At 41.6% G+C, this 19,351-nt stretch overlaps 1 protein-coding gene across 1 annotated transcript in view; it reads right to left on the bottom strand.

The window, feature by feature from the left end:
• The window catches only part of akap9 (A kinase (PRKA) anchor protein 9), a 105,273-nt gene that overhangs the window by 55,979 nt on the left and 29,943 nt on the right, over positions 1–19,351 (bottom strand). The window contains exons 6-20 of the mRNA XM_036145261.1: positions 18,971–19,126; positions 18,668–18,865; positions 15,801–18,584; positions 13,521–13,601; positions 9,525–9,672; positions 9,345–9,409; positions 9,147–9,267; positions 8,883–8,980; positions 8,473–8,578; positions 6,068–6,299; positions 4,516–4,576; positions 3,366–3,692; positions 2,816–3,085; positions 481–614; positions 157–335 (exon numbers count right to left, since the gene is read on the bottom strand). Coding sequence (XP_036001154.1) covers positions 157–335; positions 481–614; positions 2,816–3,085; positions 3,366–3,692; positions 4,516–4,576; positions 6,068–6,299; positions 8,473–8,578; positions 8,883–8,980; positions 9,147–9,267; positions 9,345–9,409; positions 9,525–9,672; positions 13,521–13,601; positions 15,801–18,584; positions 18,668–18,865; positions 18,971–19,126 — 4,960 coding nt within the window. The remainder of the gene's footprint in view (positions 1–156; positions 336–480; positions 615–2,815; positions 3,086–3,365; positions 3,693–4,515; positions 4,577–6,067; positions 6,300–8,472; positions 8,579–8,882; positions 8,981–9,146; positions 9,268–9,344; positions 9,410–9,524; positions 9,673–13,520; positions 13,602–15,800; positions 18,585–18,667; positions 18,866–18,970; positions 19,127–19,351) is intronic.

Genomic DNA, 19,351 nt, shown 5'->3' with positions numbered 1-19,351 from the left:
TTTTAGAATAACGCAGAGGTTCTGCACGCTTCATGCATAATTTATTATTCCAGCATCCGGCCGTCTAGAGGATGTAACGTTGGACACGCCTATTTGTTTTACCAACAAGCAGGCTAGAGTTAACCCACATATATTCTAAGGCGTGACGTTACTTGCCTGCATCATCACTCTGGCAGGTTTCTGTCTGTGTGGCCGACTCGGTCGGCTGCACTCCAGCTGAAGCTTCACATAATCTTTGCATGTGAAGGCCTAAAGTTTCCTCGGCGGCGGCCGTCGTCTTCAGCACGTCTACGAGGACTTGGCAGAGCTTCCTGTTGGCTTCACACAGCGCGTTTCTGAAAACACAAGGAAACATTGTGGGGAATAAAATGCATGTGAGCTGGTTTATTTGAATAAGAATGTAATAAATAACGCATTTCAGCCTTTCTTTGCACAAAAAGCTAAATAATGATAAATGTTTCTGTATAGATGCGGCTGTACCTTTCATTACGTTCATCTGAAGACTCTCCTTCATCTTGCATTGATGTTTTGACTCTTCCAGCTACAGCAGTGTGACCTCCATCTTCCTCCCCTTCCTCATCCTGCTCTTCACCATCGTCTTGCTTCTTTAAGCCCTGGACGGGCAGCAGGGAGAACACAGACAGCAGCCCCGTCATTTCAAAGTTTCGGCCTAACCAGCAGGCGTCTGATAACTGAGCAGCACTGGACGCTGCAACGTTGCGTGTGCGAACATTAGTAAAAGTAAATTCAAATAAGCTACAGCAGTTCATGGGCAGAAACGCTGCCTGTTCAAAGAGCACAAAGACACAATTTAACTCGCTCGGAGCCCAGAGACACACTAGTATCTTTGTGCTGCTATGGCAACAGGTGCACCTGAGGAAAAGAGACCAGCAGAGACAAGAGCGCCCCCAGGTGGAAACACAGCCACGGTGCATCTTATCCTGCTGCAGGATTTCTTTACTGCTCTGGGGAGGTATGGATCAGGTATTTTATTTTATATGTTAATGTTTGGCACCAGCACCCCTTATGACCTCACAAGGGATAGGCGTGTTAGAAAATGGATGGATGGATGTTAATGTTTGTTTTCTGTTAAAAAACAGGAAGCAGATAATAGGAACAGTAAACCAAAATGCCAAAAAAACCCCTCTAAATAAGAGTCATTTAATTTAATAGTAGGATTTGCATTGGTCCAAACAGCCCGATTTTAAGTGCATTGCCAACAATAAAACCAATTTTATATACCAAGTGTGTCAAACTATACATGCACTCCTGTGTCCAGAGACTAAATTATTAACTGAATTATTAAAAGTCAAGCATTTGAGATTAAGTTAACATGATATAATAATGAATTTTTTTTAATAACATTTGAGACGCATTTATAGAGCTGGGTAATATATCAAGATATCAAAAAGATTGCAATTTTTTTAAACAAGATATAAGATGAGGCTATATTGGTTTTATTGAGACGTTATAATTATACTTCTATGTATTCCAGTAGGTTATTTTTCAGCCGTTTCTTATATTTATCTAAAGCTGGTTTTGTTTTTGTTTTTTTATCTGCGTGTGAGACATTTGGGATACAGCTGTGATTCAGAGATGCCTTTTTTTAATTACTTTAAGAAAAAGAAAAACAGATCGAGATAAATATTGTATATCACCATTCAGCCTAAAAATATCGAAATATTATTTTTGTTCCATATTGCCCAGCTGTAGGCATTTATGAAACTTTTGTTGCAGTGTCTCTAAGTTGCAACAAAAACAAAAAGATTTTCACAAACGTAACTAGAGAATGATCAGGCTTTCTGACTAAACTCAGACTTGGCAATGGTGAAGAGCTGCTACAAGGGGATTATAATAGCCAATAATTGATTCTATTAATTTTCCTAAACAACTTTTTTTTTCAAAGACCGAATATATATAAACAACTTTAACTGTAGCCAAAACATCTAATGACTGGGGCTGTTAACAATAGGTTTCAACCATGTAACCACCATATTGAACAAAAAGCAACATTTAAATTTGCAACAAACCAATGAATAATTTAAAGATATCAAAATTTATATCTCAGGGAGATAAGATACTCCATATAAGAGAACATTAGACATATGTTGACATACCACTTGTAAAGCTCATATAAACATTTATATTTTGGAGACTGTTAGAGTGAAATAAGAGATTATTTTGGCCAGACATCAAAGTTTTGAAGGCGATTTAAGAGACCTGGAGAAGCAGTGAATGTAGGTGAAAGGTCTGTATTTTTCAGAAAAGATTTCCAAAACTAACCCTGAAAACTCTGCTCAAGATCCCTAGTTGTAAAAATCAAGTGTAAAAAACATATGAAGCAGGATGCCCTGTTTCTCATGCTACAGTCCCAGTCTGCAGAAATAATAGTGAGCAAAAACTGTTTTGAGCACATTGCGAAGGAGCTGAAAGCTCTGCAGAGGAGTTAGAATACACAGCATGAGAATATTCTACTGTTTATTGTTATTACTTAACAATAAACTGTTTATAGGTTTATTTTTCTAGAAAACAATAAATATTCAAATAGCAAAGGTTACAATGCAAAAAAGTGTGCTGCATTAATTTAAATAAAATCTAATAGTAATTTTAAAGTCTGGAACAAAATTGACTATTAACCAATTCCCAGCAGGTAAAATCTACTTTATAACTGAAGGAGTATTCAAGTCGGTCCAGTAGACATAAAAACCTAAAATACTCCCTTTGATAATTATTTACAGATGACATAAAGAAATCGACTACAGTTGGATGGAGTCGGCTGTAAAGCGACACACTGCGCTGAAAAACGCTGACTGACCCGCTCCAGTTCGGTTTTCTGCAGCTCCTCCTTCAGCTTCCTGATCTCAGCGTTCCTCTCTTCCAGTTCCCTTTCCAGTTTTTCTCTCTCCGCTTCCTCCAACCAGACGCCTGCAGGCGGGGAAGCCCTCGGAGTCTGCTCCTCCACCTCCCCGTCGACTTCCTCGTCGTCCACCTGGGTCTGCATGGCGGTGCTCGTCTGGCTCGCCCGCTTCTTGATACGAGCCAGCTCAGTCTGCTGCGCGAACTCCACGGACATTTGAACTATGGCCTGCCGGGAAAACAGGGAACCAAAAATGTGCTACTTACATCTTATTTGTATGAATCAACGCAATAGAGGTTAACAATACTGACACAATCTTTTGGGTGGTTCTTGTGTTGCTATGACCCTGTGCATGCAGTCTTTGATCAAAGATACAAGCTTGAGTGAGGGAACTAACCCAAATGTGTAAATAAAAAGTAAGTTGCAGAACCATTCTTTATCATTAGTCCAAAAAAATTAATAAAAAAATGCAACATTTGTATTAAAACCTCAAATATGCAGTTGCTACCTTTGCAACCTCCTCCTCCACCCTCTCCTGATGCAGCCTCTCCTCCACGGGGACCTGGCCAGCTGCCCCGAGGCTCTCAGTGGAGCTTCCAGCCCCGTTTACGCCGTTCAGATCCAGCTTTCTCTCTCCTCCGTCCACCCAGTGTTCCCTCTCTTCTCGCAGCCTTCGGAGCTCGCCGCTGTGCTGCTCTTTGAGGGCAGCCACCTCTTGGCCGTACTTGTGGTGCAGCGCTTTCCTGAGCGCCTGCAGCTGCGCCGTCAGGCCAGGCGATCTGGCAGAGCGCTGCGACCCTTCGCCCCCCTCCGGAACATCTTCCTCACTTCGCTCCTGAGGAGAGATGGTGGGGGGGAGAAAAAAAAAGCTAAATGAATGTGCTGGGCAGCAGCAGATTATCTGAAGCTTTGTTTCAGATAAAGAGTTGGGAGCCGAGTCCAAAGCAACCAATCAGAATTGATAAATACGGTTTGCTCTTTCCAGGCTTCCAGAAATAATAAAAGGTACACGAGGATCTTAAATTACATAACAGACACATTTTCAGCCAACACACCAGCTCTCCAGCTCAACAAATCTCTCCTCTCCCTTTTAAAAGTAGTTTAGTCACTTACTTAAATCTCAAAAATGAACCTCTACAAAATATCTTACTATATTCTACACTACAGCTTTTCAGGTTTGTCTTCTTGCCGTTCATCTTTATCCCTCTTCTGTCTTTCTCTCCAAACTCTGTGCAGATATGACGGCTTAAAAAAAAAAAAAAAAAAAATAAGATGTCGGGATGGAGAGGGACTGACTAAATGACCGCCTAGGAGGAAGGATAGAAGTTAGAGGGACCGGTGTGAGCGTCGGCTTAAATGGAGCGCAGCTCATTCACGCAAGACAGAATCCTCCTATCGTATAACCTCCAAGACCAGAATAAGTTTGCCTGCTTAGAACGCTGTTATATAATGTCTGATCCTTTTAATCATTAGATATAGGTCCACTCGGGATGTTGCCAGTGGAGTTTCAGTGGGCTGTGGATTTAGGGCACATTTTAGCCTGAGGGCTGCAACCATCCACCCTTAGCTGTCATTGCATCTTAATGCGTGTCCCTGTTTCAGATGTATTAGGAGTTGACGCGTGTGACTTAGGAGGAAGTAAACTGTATGATCCAGACCTTTAGTTCGTCTCCGCACTCCTCCATCCCCTCAAAGCTGGACTCCGTAGCGCCGGACAGGCTACAAAAAACAGAGGAGCACCACAGTTAGCGTTCATTTTTAAGGTTTACTTCAAAACTTGTTAAACTTGTGAAAACTGAGGTTTTAAGCTAATGAATGCAAACAAAATTGCTGTTAAGGTTTCTTCACATTTTTATCTCAGGATTTTTCCACTCTTCTCAGTCCTTATCACCTGTTTTCCAATAAACACTAATATTTCCAGCCTATTTACAGCAGATGTTTCTACAGTGGTCAGGCCTTTTTCAAACGGAACCAAATGCCACACTTTTCTAGATAAAATTTTAACGTTCTCAGTACTTTTTTGACCATATTTAAAGTATAGATACAAGTGATTTTATGGTTAATATTTCTACTATTGCAAAGTTCTTAAAAAGGAACCTGAAAAAAAAGGAGCAGAAACTAACGAGTAAGGAACCAGTTTCACAGAATAAATTTTGCATTCATACAGATTAGTTAAATTTATGTCCTATGGGCAAAAGTATATGACATATTCCTGCCTACTGTCACTAGGATATTACCAAATAATTTATTTATCAAAATAGTGACATTAGGAAAATTAAACAAAAAAACTGAAACGATGGCATTAAACGGGCACTCAATTTTGACTCCATACATCGGTGACTCATTAGTGGAATCCAGTAAGAAGAAGATAATTATAATTTTGTCAGATGTAGTGTAATCCTCGCCACCCCTGAGCCTATTAAAAGATAATTTACCAGAACAACAATTTCAGAAACTATATAAATTGCTTTGGCTCATTATGATTCTCCTGAGTATTGCTGGTAATGAACATTTCTTGTATTATAGTTACAAAATTAAACACTGGAGGGCAGCAGGGCACCGCTGAGAAACAGCTAATTTTATGCCAGAGGTGTACAACCTGTGGACCTTTAGCCCCTCCACCATGGCTCCTAATGAGTTTTCTTTCAAATTAAAAATAAGTAATGTTTATAAACAGCGATGAAATCCCTTAAGTTTAGCAGTTTATCTGATTTTATGCACAAATGTAAGTATTATACATAGAAGTTAACCAATAGAATTACGGTGGAAATGATTGTAATAAACCAGGAATATTTCTTGGTGCAAACTCGATGGCATACTTACTTAATCAGGGAATTAGTTTCTTTCCTTTTGCATTATTATGTAAAGGCCTTATTCTTTTTTTTTACCTGTCACAAAAGTTTGATGTATTTCTTTGTTATAAAATAAATTTAATAACAAAAATGACACTATACAAATGCTATAAACTATAACATTAAGAAACTTTTTAAAGGAGCCCTGCTTTCTCTCCATCTTTAAACATGATGTTTAAAGATGTGTTTACATTCATGTAATTTTTTTAAAATAAAAAAGTAAGTCTTTAATTAAATTGAGCTAAGAAAAAAAACTTCTCAATACTTTTAAAATTGTTGGTATTGGAGAGGGAGAAAAATATGAAGACAGAAGCCAACTGTTAAGGGAATAAATGTTCTCTACTTTCAGGTTGTTTACCTGTAGTAAGTCTGAGCTCCTGTGGCCTCTTGCAGTCGCTGCTGCAACACAAACAGCTCCGTAGCGTAGCGCTCCTCCATCTCTGAGGCCTGCTGCTGGTAGTGAGCCCTGAGGCGCTCCATTTCCTGACGGTGGCTCTCCTCCAGCTGCAGCTGCTTCACCTGAATCTCAGCCTTCAGCCTCTGTAACTCCACTGAAGTCGAACCAGATTCTCCAGCATGTCCCCCCAGATCTAATGACAGAAATAAATCTCAGATTTTAACATGCAGAGATGGAGAATTACAGAGGTTAAAAGCAAAGTAATAAGTAATGAATCAGAAAAGAGGAAATACAAACTAGTGAATAGTGTATATAATAGATAAGCTGAGCTAAGAATTAAAAGTATCCCCTTTGAAAGTTTTGGGAACTTGATAAGCTAGTGCAAACACCTGTTGTCTGACATAAAAACACAAACAAAATCAACAAGCAGCTCAAGGTCTGCAGCATTTCAAAAAACAAGACAGGATTAAGAAGAAAAAAAATGTGAAGAAGAATAGAACAGAGAGAATATGTGGGCTGTGTTCCAGCTAAACTGAGCTAAAAGTGTGAGTTATTTTTTATTAATAATATAAAAAAAATACTGTAAAATTAACAAAATAATTTTTTTTCTTAAATATCAAGGACAGCAAAAAACAGACTGAAATTAGACAACATTCAGATGCTGTGAGACAAACTCACTATTTTTTCCTTATACTAACCAATTAGAAGCATCAACTAGTAAGATACATCCAATCCTCAGAAATCTTAGTTCAAATTTAAACTTTGATCTAAATGGCATTATTGCCCAATGTATTTACACAAGCATGGGTTAATTTTTCACTTAATACACTAATAAGCCCTAATTTGTGTTGCTTCAAATTAATTGAGCATTCTTAACAAAGGAATGCAACATGGGGTCATTAAGCAAATAATACACATAATGCACCATCATCAGAACCATTACCCAGTCCAGGAAGTATTTTAATACTATGTAGAAACTAGCTGAAAAGTCTCTTAGATTGCTTATTTAAAAAAAAATAAAAAAAATAAAAAAAATCGAAATTTGTACATGAGGCAACATTCAATTAGTCTAAATGAAGTAATTTATACATTATAGAATATTGTAGTCAGAACTGAACTTGACTAGAGCTTAATGAACCAAACAGCCTATATTTAACTAACATTTCAGTTTTTTCTACAGCTATACAAGTGAGCTAGCTCTACTAAGAGCAGAAATAGCATCAAATGAGTGAAATGCCACCTTTAAGTTGGACAAGCACAGATCTGGAAGATGAAACCTTAAGTTAACAAAATAACAGCAGGACCACTGTTACGGTGTAGTATTATCCGTTTTACTCTAAACCGAGTTCAGGTTTGGCCAAGTGAGGCTACTACAAAGAAACCCCAACTTTGTGAAACTTGCTCTACAGAATATCACTCCGCTTGTTTCATCTTGTTGACAGTAGAGCGCTACAATATATCAAATTGCAATCGCCACTGCATTTTCAGTGTGCATAAAATTACAAAGGGCTACTTGGATGCGATATTTAAAGGGTAAATAAAGTAAAGATGAGATGAGAAGAAAATCTTGTTTATTGTTCCACAATGGGGAAATTTGGCCATTACGGTGGCAGACACAGTTACACACAATTTTTAGTAAAAAAACAAGCTAAGCTAATCTAAAATTAGTTCCAAAGCAACAGAAGATGAGCTGATCAGTTAAAAATGTACCAGCATGATATAATTTAGCATTAACCTCCTGTCAAATCAGGCTGTCATGGATTTTGACTCAATATAACTAAATAATAACATCTAATGCTCATGCTAAGGTATGCTGACGCTCTGTCTGCATTGAAGAAGATATCCTCACTTCAACATGCAGAATGCTGGGAATGGCTGACATGACAGTAGGGTTGGCTCTATTTCCTGATGAATCTATTTTTTAAACCTGGACACAGAACTACGGTGACAACAGCATTTACCGTTTGAGCCACTAGAAAAATTCAACTGCAATAGCCACTATTCAACCTTAGGAGGGCAGCATTGAGACGGTTTTAAGACTAATATTGCAGAACTAAACAAGTTCACATGAAAATGTAAAAAAAAAAAAAACATAACACATTAACATTATGCCCAGTTTATATAGTTTATCTACAAAACAAAGTTGAGTCTGATGGCACTGCTGTTTAAATCCTTCGCCCCAATATACAAGCAATATATAAAACAAGTGTGTATAATAAACAAAAGCAAACACTTCACATGATGCTTCACATTGTGAGCTTCGTTTGCTCCTATTAAGACACACATAAAACGCCTTTTTTGATACGGCAACATGTGTGATAAGACGAGAAGTGTGTCAGAAGCTTTAGAGAGGTGAACGGATTTACCTCTGCTTGAAGAAAGGCTTATTGTGGCAAGCTGTTGCTGCAGGTCAGACAGCTGCTTCTCACTGTTGATCTTCAGCTCATCATAGGCCGTCTGCAGTTCGTTTATCTAGGTAGCAGCAGATTAAGATTGGGTTTTTATGTTAAAACTGTGCTCAGTTACTAAAAAAAAGTGTCCACTTTACATTATGTGCAACACAAACTCGAGTACCCACACAAACCCCAAATACTATGTCATAATTCAGTTTTATCTCATCCTACTGCCAAATGGAAATGCTTTTCCCATGGATACAATAAACTGACAAGATGTGCCCGTTTTGGTGCATTTGAAAAATGTGAGCAAATACAAGATGTGATCGAACTCAAGAGGTATAAAACTATAAAAGACGGTCTCTGAATCTGTGCTTTTTTACCTTATTGCCATCAGATCTCAGCAGAACTTGAAGGTGAGAAAGACGATCGTGTTCACACCTAATTCTCTCCCTCAGCTGCCAAAGATTCCTGTATAACTCTACAATAATAGCAGGTTAGAATAAGAAAAAGAAATTATTTCAATGGATATAAATGCTAAACATATATATCAATTGCATCGTTTAGTAATTAACCTAATTTGCAGTCCATCACTCATTAGAAATATGTTCTGTTGCTCATCTGTTGTAACTCTATAAAGAGCGTACCTCTTGCCTCCAGAACAATGGAGGCGGATTCACTAGTTGCTAGTCCTTCCTCTGAGATAAGCGACAGGCCCGGTGTGTTGACACGCTCCAAAAACTCTTTGCCAAAGATCTTCTGGAAAGACTGAAAATGAACCAGACCATCAGCTTGAAAGGTAATAAAAATGTGGGAAAATGCGAATAAAAGTCATTATAAATTACCAGAAGTATCTCACTGCATTCTTCCGTCACAGCCTCTATCATGTATCTGGAGACTTTTCTGCCACCTAAGAAGCAGGAAACAGACTAAATAAGCTGCAAACAATAACAGATTTATTACAAACACAAACAAATTGAAGAAATGCTGCTGATGGAAGCGTGTTATCGTAGCCCAAGCCTTACCCTGGCCGCTTTGGTCTCTCAGGTCCTGCAGTCTCAGCTCCAGAGAGCGCTTGCAGGTGTTCGTCTCTTCCTGCAGCAGCTCCAGCTGAGCGGCGTGGATCTGAGACAGGCTGATGCGCTGAGCCTCCATCTGCAGCCTGCACTCATCCTGGACACATGAAGAGGAGATCGCAAACTTAAACTGACTGATCGACACTAAAGCAAGCCCAGCTACATGCACAGAAAGGTGATTATTTAGCTTATTATTACAAATAAAAATAGCTAGTAACCGAGAGAGAGAGAGCTCTAAAATTAATTATATTTATCTTATGTCTTACCGCAAATTAAATTACAGAGCAAGCATTTGCTAACAAGAGGAAATAAAAGATTAAATAACGCAAATCCACCAATCTCATTTCTGCAACAGAGACGTGGCTCAGAGCGATCTGTGCTCCGGATGAGAGGTCCGCTATTATCCCTTCAGGACCAAAATAACAAAAAGCACAACGCAAGGCTCCTTTCCATAATGATGCATAATGCATTAGCACAAATTTGTGATTCTGTAACCTTTGATATTACAAGCTTTAAAGTGCACTCTACATCTTAATTAGGCCGTATTTTAAAAAACGCGGCGTTATGATACGATCGCGCCATCCAGCACCGCACCTGACGGTTTGGAGGAGAGCCTCTTCTCTGACAAGCGGCTCAGATGTTGGTGATTAAATAAAACACGCGGATCAGGGAAGGTCAGTGGAGAACAAACAGATGGATGACGACTGTGCCGTGACTCTTTTCTACTAAAAGCTACTTGAGTTAAAATATTCGTCGCAAATATAAGGCCTTCTTAAAAGAGGGAGATGCAAATGATACGACAAACAAGGTTTCCAGTAAACATATTGTTTTTTTATATAATTTTTTAATATTATTAGACATTTTGACAATGTGTTAAATTGTCAACAGTGTCGTGAAAAAGTAATTACACTAGGGCTGAACAATTAATCGCATTTTCAATATAATCGTGATTTAAAAAAAACAAACGCAATTTCCAAATCGCAGAGGTCTGTTATGTAACAATTAGTGAATCAGACCCGTCCATTAGGTGTCGGTAAAATGTTTGAAGTGGGTTTGCCTAAACATGGAAGGGAAGACAGTTGCAGCAGTGAGATAATCTAATTTTATTACTTGTTTTAGAGTTTATATAAATCATACAAAGCATTAAGTACTGGTCAATCAGTTTAATACATAGACTTGCTTGTTGGTTGGACTTTGCACTTTATGTTCAACAAGGATTGATGTCCAATTAAATTAGAAGCTGTCCTCTTGAATAATATTCTGATCAATAGAAACATTAAAAGTTCATATTTAAAATAGTCCTTGTTTACAAACATCTTTATTTAGAGGCCATTTTTGTTGCTTGTGGTTAATGCGGAGAAAAGTCAAAATTGCAATTTTGGTTGAAATATATTGTTAACAGAACGCAATCATTTCTGCTCCGAGATTAGATGCTGTGGGTCGTTTAGCAACTAATCCACATGACGAGGAAACAAATTGATTTGTTGTTTGTATATATATATTAAAACACATGATAAATGAATCTGAAAAAAATTTTTTGCATTAACTCGCATTATTTTATTATTTTCCAAAATCGTTTAGCCCTAAATTACACTCTTAAATATTTCTTCTGTTTTTACACACTTAAATGTTTTACAGCATCCAACAAGTTTTATAATCAGACAAAGATAACCTGAACAAATTTCTAAAAAAGAAGTTTTCCAATAATTTCCTTTATTAAGGACTACTAGACCAAATAACTGGTTCTGCCAACCTTGGTGGCTGATATTAAATGGCAGTGAGTCTTTTAAATCAGTGGTCTTCAACCTGTGGGCTGCGGACCGGTACTGGTCCGTGGGTCATTTGTTGCTGGGCCGAGCAGAAAGAATAAATAACTTACATTATTTCCGTTTAATGTTCAATCAGATTTTTTTTATTTTGAAAAATGGCTGGATTCTCTCATGTCTCGGTCACGTCAACAAATGCAATGTTAGCGTCACAGTTGGTGGCTAACCGTACTGCTAAAGCTAAGGAGCCATTCACTATTGGTGAATAATTGATCTTTATTTCCACTAAAGAACTGTAAGTTACATTTGTGAATATTTATATTATCACATTTAGAAAATAGCACAGTTTTCATGCCGGTCATATAATTTTATTTTGTTATATTTATCAGTGACACCTTAAAAGTTGGTTTAATGAAAATGCTGTCTGATATTAAAGCGGTCCAGGGCGCAAAAAAGGCTGGGGACCACTGTTTTACACCATTAAGGAGGAATTTTGGCCAACACTGGAGGCGTTTTAAAGATTACCCGCCTTGTTTGATGTTACGCTACAACCTCTCAAATGGATATCATTCCAGACTTTAACTAGGGCAATGAAAAACCTATTTTTTTGCGAGTGTCGGACTTGCTGATGTGCTTTGGATCATTGTCCTGCTACATACCAAGAGTGCTTGCACAAACTGATGGTCGGACACGCTTGTTCAGGATTTTCTTGCTCTGGTTTTTTGTGAAATGCCGTTTTTTTTATTTTGTTTTTGGAACTGGTGGCCTTTATTTGACAGTAGGCTGACAGGAAATGGAGTTGAGAGAGAGTGGGAAGACATGCAGCAAAGGTTCACGGGCCTGAACTCGAACCCGGCACGGCCGTGTTAAGGACTGAGGCCCCTAGTCCTTAACTAGTTAAACTGTTTTACTGAAACATCATTAGTTCAACTTTGTAGTCCAACTGTTTTTAATGTTTGCTTCTAGTTTCTATTCTCCCATGTTGTATTTTGTTTCTACATTTTATCCCTGCTTGCTTTTATTCTGTTTTATTTTCCCTATATTTTAATCATGTAAAGCACTTTGCATTGTCTCTGTACTGAAATGTGCTCTACAAATAAATTTGCCTTTAGCCTTTTCCCTGAATATGAGTCGCATGCTCTACTGTGTTAGTGTGCTATGGACCATAGTACACTAATAATGCAGTGGATTTGTTTCAATAAGAAGTTTATTTACGGTCAATCAGACTTTTTATAACTGATAGCAGGAGAGTATATCTAAAAAGACAATGCTGGGATTAAATCAAAATATTGTTCAGGCACAACTGCATTTTTTTTTATTTTAATTGTTTTATTTTAAAAAGGGTTTTTAGAGTTGTTATGACTACTGCAGGAACCTTGAATTTAGCTTTTAAAAGCTACATTAATGCATATGGTCAATCAAATTTGTTTCCTGTTGAAAATGTTGAATTTCTTTCTATAATTTCAATCAAGCGCCTTTTGTATTAGCTTACTAAAAGCACCGTGCGAGAACCATTCATTTAGTTTCACGATTTAACGCCTGCTGCTACGCAACAGATATTTGGGTCTAAATTGTGTCCTTAATGTTCACAGCTTGTCCCTTTCAGTCAGACTAGAAAGTGTCAAAATCAGCATATACAGCTGATGTTATCAAAGTAAACGTATTTAAATGTAACTTTGCCCTTTTTTACTGATTAAACAGGGAGGTAATCTGTCTTAATTTGACAGCAGCGTGAGAAAGAATCGTCTCCTTCACGCCGTATTAAGAGGTCGTGTCAAACTTGTGATGCTCATATCACTTTTTTTTTTTTACCTTCCAGCTCCACTCATCTACACTCCTTCTCTCAAATTCTTTCGACTCCTTTGATGCCCCCGCCGACGCAATTAAATGGATGTTTGTCGACTCGCAGGACACAAAGCTCTATAATTAAATTCTCCTTTTTTGCGCTCAAATGGATATTCTGTGTGAAATGTGCTCATGGCCCAGCATGACAATTTTAGATGCATCAACAAAGCAGCAAAGCATTTCAGAGAGAGTCTGCTTTGATAAGAATTCAATTGAAACATTCCTTACAGTGGAGCCCCCCTCCATCCATCCACCAACCTTTACAGTGCACTGAATGATGCATCAAAGCAACTTAACAGACAAAGAGCAGGATGTGTGCTTAGGTGACATTTACATGCTCGGAGGTCTCTTCCTCCTCCTCTGCTCCCCGACACACGACACGCTCCGTATGGCCGCCCATCCCCTGACGGCTCACCTAAACAGGCAAGCAGAACAAAAAAAGGTTTTTAATAACTAAGCAAGCAGAGAAACAATCTCAAATATACAGAACCTTGCAAAGTGATCACAACCCTTGACCTTTTATTCATCTTTCGGTGTATTTATGTATCCTAATGGGATTTCATGTGATAGGCCAACACAAAGCAATACATAATGAAAAGTGGAAGACACATTTTACAATCTAAAACACCTGTGTTCAGCCCTGCCTTGCAGAACCACCTTTTGCTGCAACCACAGCTGCAAAGTCCTTTGGTCTATATCTCTACCAGCTTTATGCAACTAAAGACTGATATTTGTCTTTACCAGCTCTTTCAAAAACACAATTCCAACCAGATTTTCGATAAAAATCAAAGTCTGGACTTCTATTAGGCCATTTTAACACTTTATTGCCCATTTGACTATAGCTCTGTATGCTCAGTGTTGCAGTCTTGCTGAAAGCTGAACCTCTAACAAGTTTTTCTTCCAGTCTCCCCACAGCATGATGCTGCCACCACCATGTTTCTCAGTGGCGACTGTAACTTCAGGGTGATGTGCAGCATCTGGCATGCAGGCCAAACAGCTTTCCTGTCTGACAGGAGCACTGACGATGATTTCAACAATGTTTTATTCCCTGCAACTCTTCCGTGAAGGCCCATGGTTGCGGAGGCCGGATCTAAGCTGTGGATCTCTGCAGCTCTTGGCTGCTTCTATATAAAACGCTCTCCTTGCCCGGCCTGTCATTAAAAGGTGGGCACCCACGTCCTTGTGGGTTTGCAATGTGCCGTGCTCGTTTCTTTTTCCGATGGTGGGTCAGAGATTTCAAAGCTTCTGATATTATTGTGCAAACCAACACTGCTTTAAATTACTCCGTGACTTACTCCAGACCTTTCTACTGTGTTTCTCGGTCTTCATGCTGCTGTTTGTTCACTAATGTTATCTAATAAACCTCTGAGGCCTTCACATAACTGGATTTATACTGTTTTTATAATCACTCACAGTTGGACTCTTTGCTAATTGGGTGACTTCTGAAGATCATTTGTTGCAATGTGTTTTGTCTCAGGGTACAAGAGTATAAGGGACTTAATACGAATTATATAATAGACAGTTGAGAACATCCTATAATTGTCCTTCAACTCCACAATTATGCACCGCTTTATGTTGGTCTATCGCAATAAATCCCAGCAAAATACATGCAAAATGTGCAAAAAAGCTCAAGGTATGTGAATATTTTGGCGAGAAGCTAGAAATTCAGACGAAACGAGACAACGATGGACAGAAAGGATCAAATGCACCACGGCGGATCACTTCCTGAGACGGAGCAGAAGTTAGCCATCTTCATTAAATTCCCATTAAAAGATTCAAACTAAAACCAGTTTTAAACCACAGATGAAGGAGGCTGTCAAAGGGAGCTAAGTTTTTTTAACAGCATCCAGCGACAAAACAGCTATCGGCCCTGGAAGCTGGACCCTGTTGCGGGTACGGCTTCTCCAGCCCAGGAGGTGACGAAAGCATCACGAAGCACAGATGTGAGATGGCAGACAAACATTGTACACGACCCTTTGCCTTGTGCGTGTTTGCGGCACGGCTGGGGGTGACACGGACATAAAGTGACTGGGTTAAAATGGCTTCTCACCTCAAACCCTTCACTCCCTGCGGGATGGAAAGAAACTAGAATGTACACATTTCTGCACAACGGCAACCGTTCAAAGCTGTAAGCAGACTTCACGCTGAATCTGTTCTCAAGCTTTTATTCCAGGTTGGCGGTGAGCAGCATCGAGAGAAAGCCGAGCATTAAAAAAATAAATAAAAATAAATAAAGAGAAGAAAAGAAAAGCTGTAAAAAGGTTCTTAACACATTAATTTTACATGCGGGCTGCAGCTTTTCTGGCTGTGGAAATGTAAAAAAAAAACAGCAGTCGGACTGCTAAATGCTACCATTCAAAGCAAGCCTCCAGACTCTCAGGCAATTCACGATCAACATCGTCGCTCATCTGTCGGAGCTGAAATGCTGCGGTCATATTCTCCTTAAAAAAAAAACAACCAAACCCTGATCTGGCTCTGAATTTGGCTCTACAGATGTCTAACAAAGCTAGAAACTAAATGAATTCAAAGTGATGCTGCTTCCATGGGTGTTTCATTTGTTCAGACTTCAAAGAGCAAAAAAAAAAAAAAAGAGCAGAAACATGTGAGCGCTCACCGCTTTGTTGATGTAGTCGCTGCCTCCGTCTCCCTGGTACCCGGCAGCGGAGTCCTCCTTACCGGCCCTCTCCGGTGAACGTGACATAACTCGGCTCTGCGTCTGAGGCAGCATCTCCTCCTCTGCAGCACTTCTAGCTCGCTCTTCCTCCTCCCTCTGCCGCTCCTCTCCGCCGTCCGAGGCGGCTTTGCGCTCCTGCTTGGACCTCTGCCGCCTCTTGCGCCTGCCTGACCCTGAGGACGCCGGCTTGTGCGCGGAGGGTCGTCCCTCAACAGGTCCCTCCCCTGAGGAGTGCGTCGCTGCCGGAGACGGAGTCTGCGAGAGCCTGTGGAGCTCCGGCGTCTGCAGAGCGCGGTCTCTCTCTGCCTCGGCTGCGTGCAGGCGAGCCTGCAGGGCTTCTATCTCTTCTCGTAGAGGCTGGATCTGACTGCGGTGATCCTCCGGAGAAGAAACCGCCTCAACGGTTTGCTCTTCCTCCCGCAGCGCACTCTTAATCTCCTGCGCTTTTTCCAGTTCCTTTAAGAGGCTTTGGTTTTCGGCAATGACCTTTACGTTTTCTTGCCCGGCTTTGGCCAGGTCTTCCTCCAGCTGCCTCACTTTGGTCTCTGTAACCATCAGCCTCCCTGTAACTTCAGAGAGCCTGTCGGCGAGGCTCTCCTCGCTCATACTGACACTAAGCTTCTCCGCTGGATCGCGCGCAGCTTCCTCTTCGCTTTGCGCCCGCTCCGTTTTAATGTCCCCGCTCCGCTCCTCCAGCTCTCGGATCTCCGACTGAAGGCGCGAGATCTTCGACTCAAACTCGAGCGTCTCCTTCAGCGTCCTCGCTTCCAGCTGCGTCTTCGCCTCTGCGAGACTAGTGTACTCCTCCTTCAGCTCCTGGTAGTTCACCTCGAAGTTTTTCTCCGCGAAAGAGAAAGTGGTCTTCTGCTTCTCGATCTCCTCGCGAAGCTCAACAACCTGTTGCTGGAACTTCTTGTTCTGCGCTGTGAGCGTCTCCATTACTGAACGCTTTGACTCGATCTCCTCCCTTAACGTATTATTAGACCTAATCAAGGTCTCCTTTTCCTGCTCATGCTCCTTCAGCTTCTCCTCTCGGTCCTGTTTCTGGGTTTCCAGAACCTCCGCCTGTTTCAGTAACGACTGGATTTGATCTTGCATCCTGACTTGCTCTTGGGCACCTTTCCGAAGTTCCTCGAGCTCAACCTGAAGCTCCTGGAGCTGCCGGACCAGCTCGTCTGCTTTAGAGCTCTGCAGAGCCAGCTTCAGATCCTCCTCAAGCCCGTGAATCTGGTGCAAAAGTTCCTCCCTCTCTGTGGCGACAGTCGCCTTCTCTCTCTGTAACACATCCAGCTGCTGAGTGTAACCCACACGCAGGTCCTCCAAGGCCTTCTCGTGTCTGACAGCGGCTTCGTTGAGGAGGTTCTCCGTGTTCAGGAAGCTCTCCCTCTGCAGGTCCTCTCTCAGGGTGGTCAGCTCCTCCTCGTGGCTGAACAGAAGCTGCGTCCGCAGACGCTCCAGCTCCGCTTCCTGCGACTCCGCCATCCGGTCCAGGACTGCGTCTTTCTCTCGTTCGAGCATGTCCAGCTTGATCTTGTAGTTGGTGATTTCAGAGTCGTGTTTGGTTTCCGCTTCCAGCGCCGCTTCCCGGGCGGCTGCCAGCTCGTTCCTCAGAGCGTCGACGGTCTCCTGGAGGCGCAGCAGGTCGCCCCGGGCGGTTTCCTGAGAGGTAAGCCTGGTGGAGACCTGCTCCGCTTCTTGCCTCGCCGCACTTAGATCAACGAGAAGATCCTCGATCCTGGCCTGCAGCTTCGACTTCTCCTGGACGACTCGACTCAGCTCGTGTCTAGTTTCGTCAGATGTCGCTTCAGACCGCGCCAAATCGACCTGCAGTTCCCTAATTCTACTATTTAGAGTTTCCACCTCTTCTTTGCTGAGATTTGAACCTTGAGATTGATGTTGTGCTTTTAGGAGCTCGAGCTCAGCGCGGTGTCGCTCCGTCAGCCGCTGCGTCGTCTCCGCATGCTGCCGGTTGAGCTCCTGCTTCATCTGGACAATCTGCTGACCGTACATTTCGTCCAGCTCGGCCCTGAGAAGTTCGAGCTTCCTCGTCGTTTCCTCCTGCGTTTTTTGGACGGCGTCGCTGTCTGACGTGCTCCCCTGGTGGCAGCGTTTCTGCAGATCTTCTACTGTGCCCATGAGCTGCATGATTTCACCGGATGACATTCGTTCTTTATGTCTGGAGGCTGCGAGTTCGCCCTTACAGCTTTCCAACTCCTTTTGCCCGTTCTCCAGCTCCAATTTGTAACTCTCAATTTCACTTTTACAGCTTAGTAATTGAGATTTTGTGCTCCCCAACTCGTCCAGGCATCTTTCGAGCTCGGACTCCTTTAAGGAAACCTGCTGCCGGAGCTCATGCAGATGCTTTTGTGAGTTTTGCAGCTCATCTTTTAACCGGGTGAGAGAAGAGTCCCGTTCAGAAATGACCCTCTCCTTCTCTGCAATAATTAGCTCTTTCTCATCAGCGTGCTGAACGGTTTTCTCCTCTCTAGTCCTGCCTGCGTGAACAAGTTCCTGTCTGAGCAGGGCCAGCGACTGCTCATGCTCTTTGATTATTGCGGTTTGTTGTGAAAGCAGCTGGTTTTTTTCTTCCATCGTTTGCGCAAACTCCTCCTGCGCTTTTTTCCGCCACTGCTCCTGGCTCAAAATAAGCTTTTCTTGCTCGGCGATCAGCAGCTCCTTTTCGTTCATCCTCTGTGCAAACGACTCCTCCGATCTTCGCCCTGACTAAAGAGACATTCGGGTTTAGATCCGCACACAAAGTAGCTGTTGCAAACCTTGCGGCGATCGAGTGCGGCGATCGTGCTCACCATCTCCGCCTCGCCGAGCTTCTGCTGGAGGTGGCCGATCTGCTGCAGCTGCTCGCTGCTCCTCTCCTGCTGCTCTCTGACCTCCGCGCTCATCTCCTCCAGCTGCTGCTGGTACTGAACAAGCTGCTGTCTCGCCTGCAGGAGATCTGCTGCGGTGCTGCTGTGGCTGGTGTTCCTCAGCGTCTCGCCGGCCTGCAGCTGTAGCGGGCCACAGGATATGGCGGGATTTTTTTTTTATTACAGATCAACTCAGGTTTATCTGAAAATGTTACAAGTTTAGACGTCTGGCAGAGACAATCCTACCTGCTGGAACTGGATCTGAAGTTTCTGGCTTTGTTCTGTGAGCGCCAGAAACTCTTTCATGATCTCGTCTTTCTCCTCGCGAGCCTGCTGAAGGTTGGATGTGAGCTGCGTGATGATTCCGTCTCGCTGCTTCAGCGCGGCTTCAAAGTCCTGCAGCTGCATATCAAAGTGTTGTTTTTTTTAAAAGAGTGACCTACACAAACCGTCATGGCAATTATAATAAGACAAAAAAAGGAGCGGTTTCATAAATTATTCAGAAAGAGGTAAATAAAATGGGTTTAGGAAAAACATTGAATAAAGAATAAACGGCATAATCCTATGCATAATTTATTTTTATTTTTTTCCACCTGGATTATTGAGCTGCTTCAAGACAACATAATC

This window comes from Fundulus heteroclitus, chromosome 13 (assembly GCF_011125445.2).
Source record: "Fundulus heteroclitus isolate FHET01 chromosome 13, MU-UCD_Fhet_4.1, whole genome shotgun sequence".
Lineage (NCBI taxonomy): Eukaryota > Metazoa > Chordata > Actinopteri > Cyprinodontiformes > Fundulidae > Fundulus > Fundulus heteroclitus.
The sequence above is the reverse complement of the archived record's forward strand: the minus strand, read 5'-3'. Positions and strand labels throughout refer to the sequence as shown.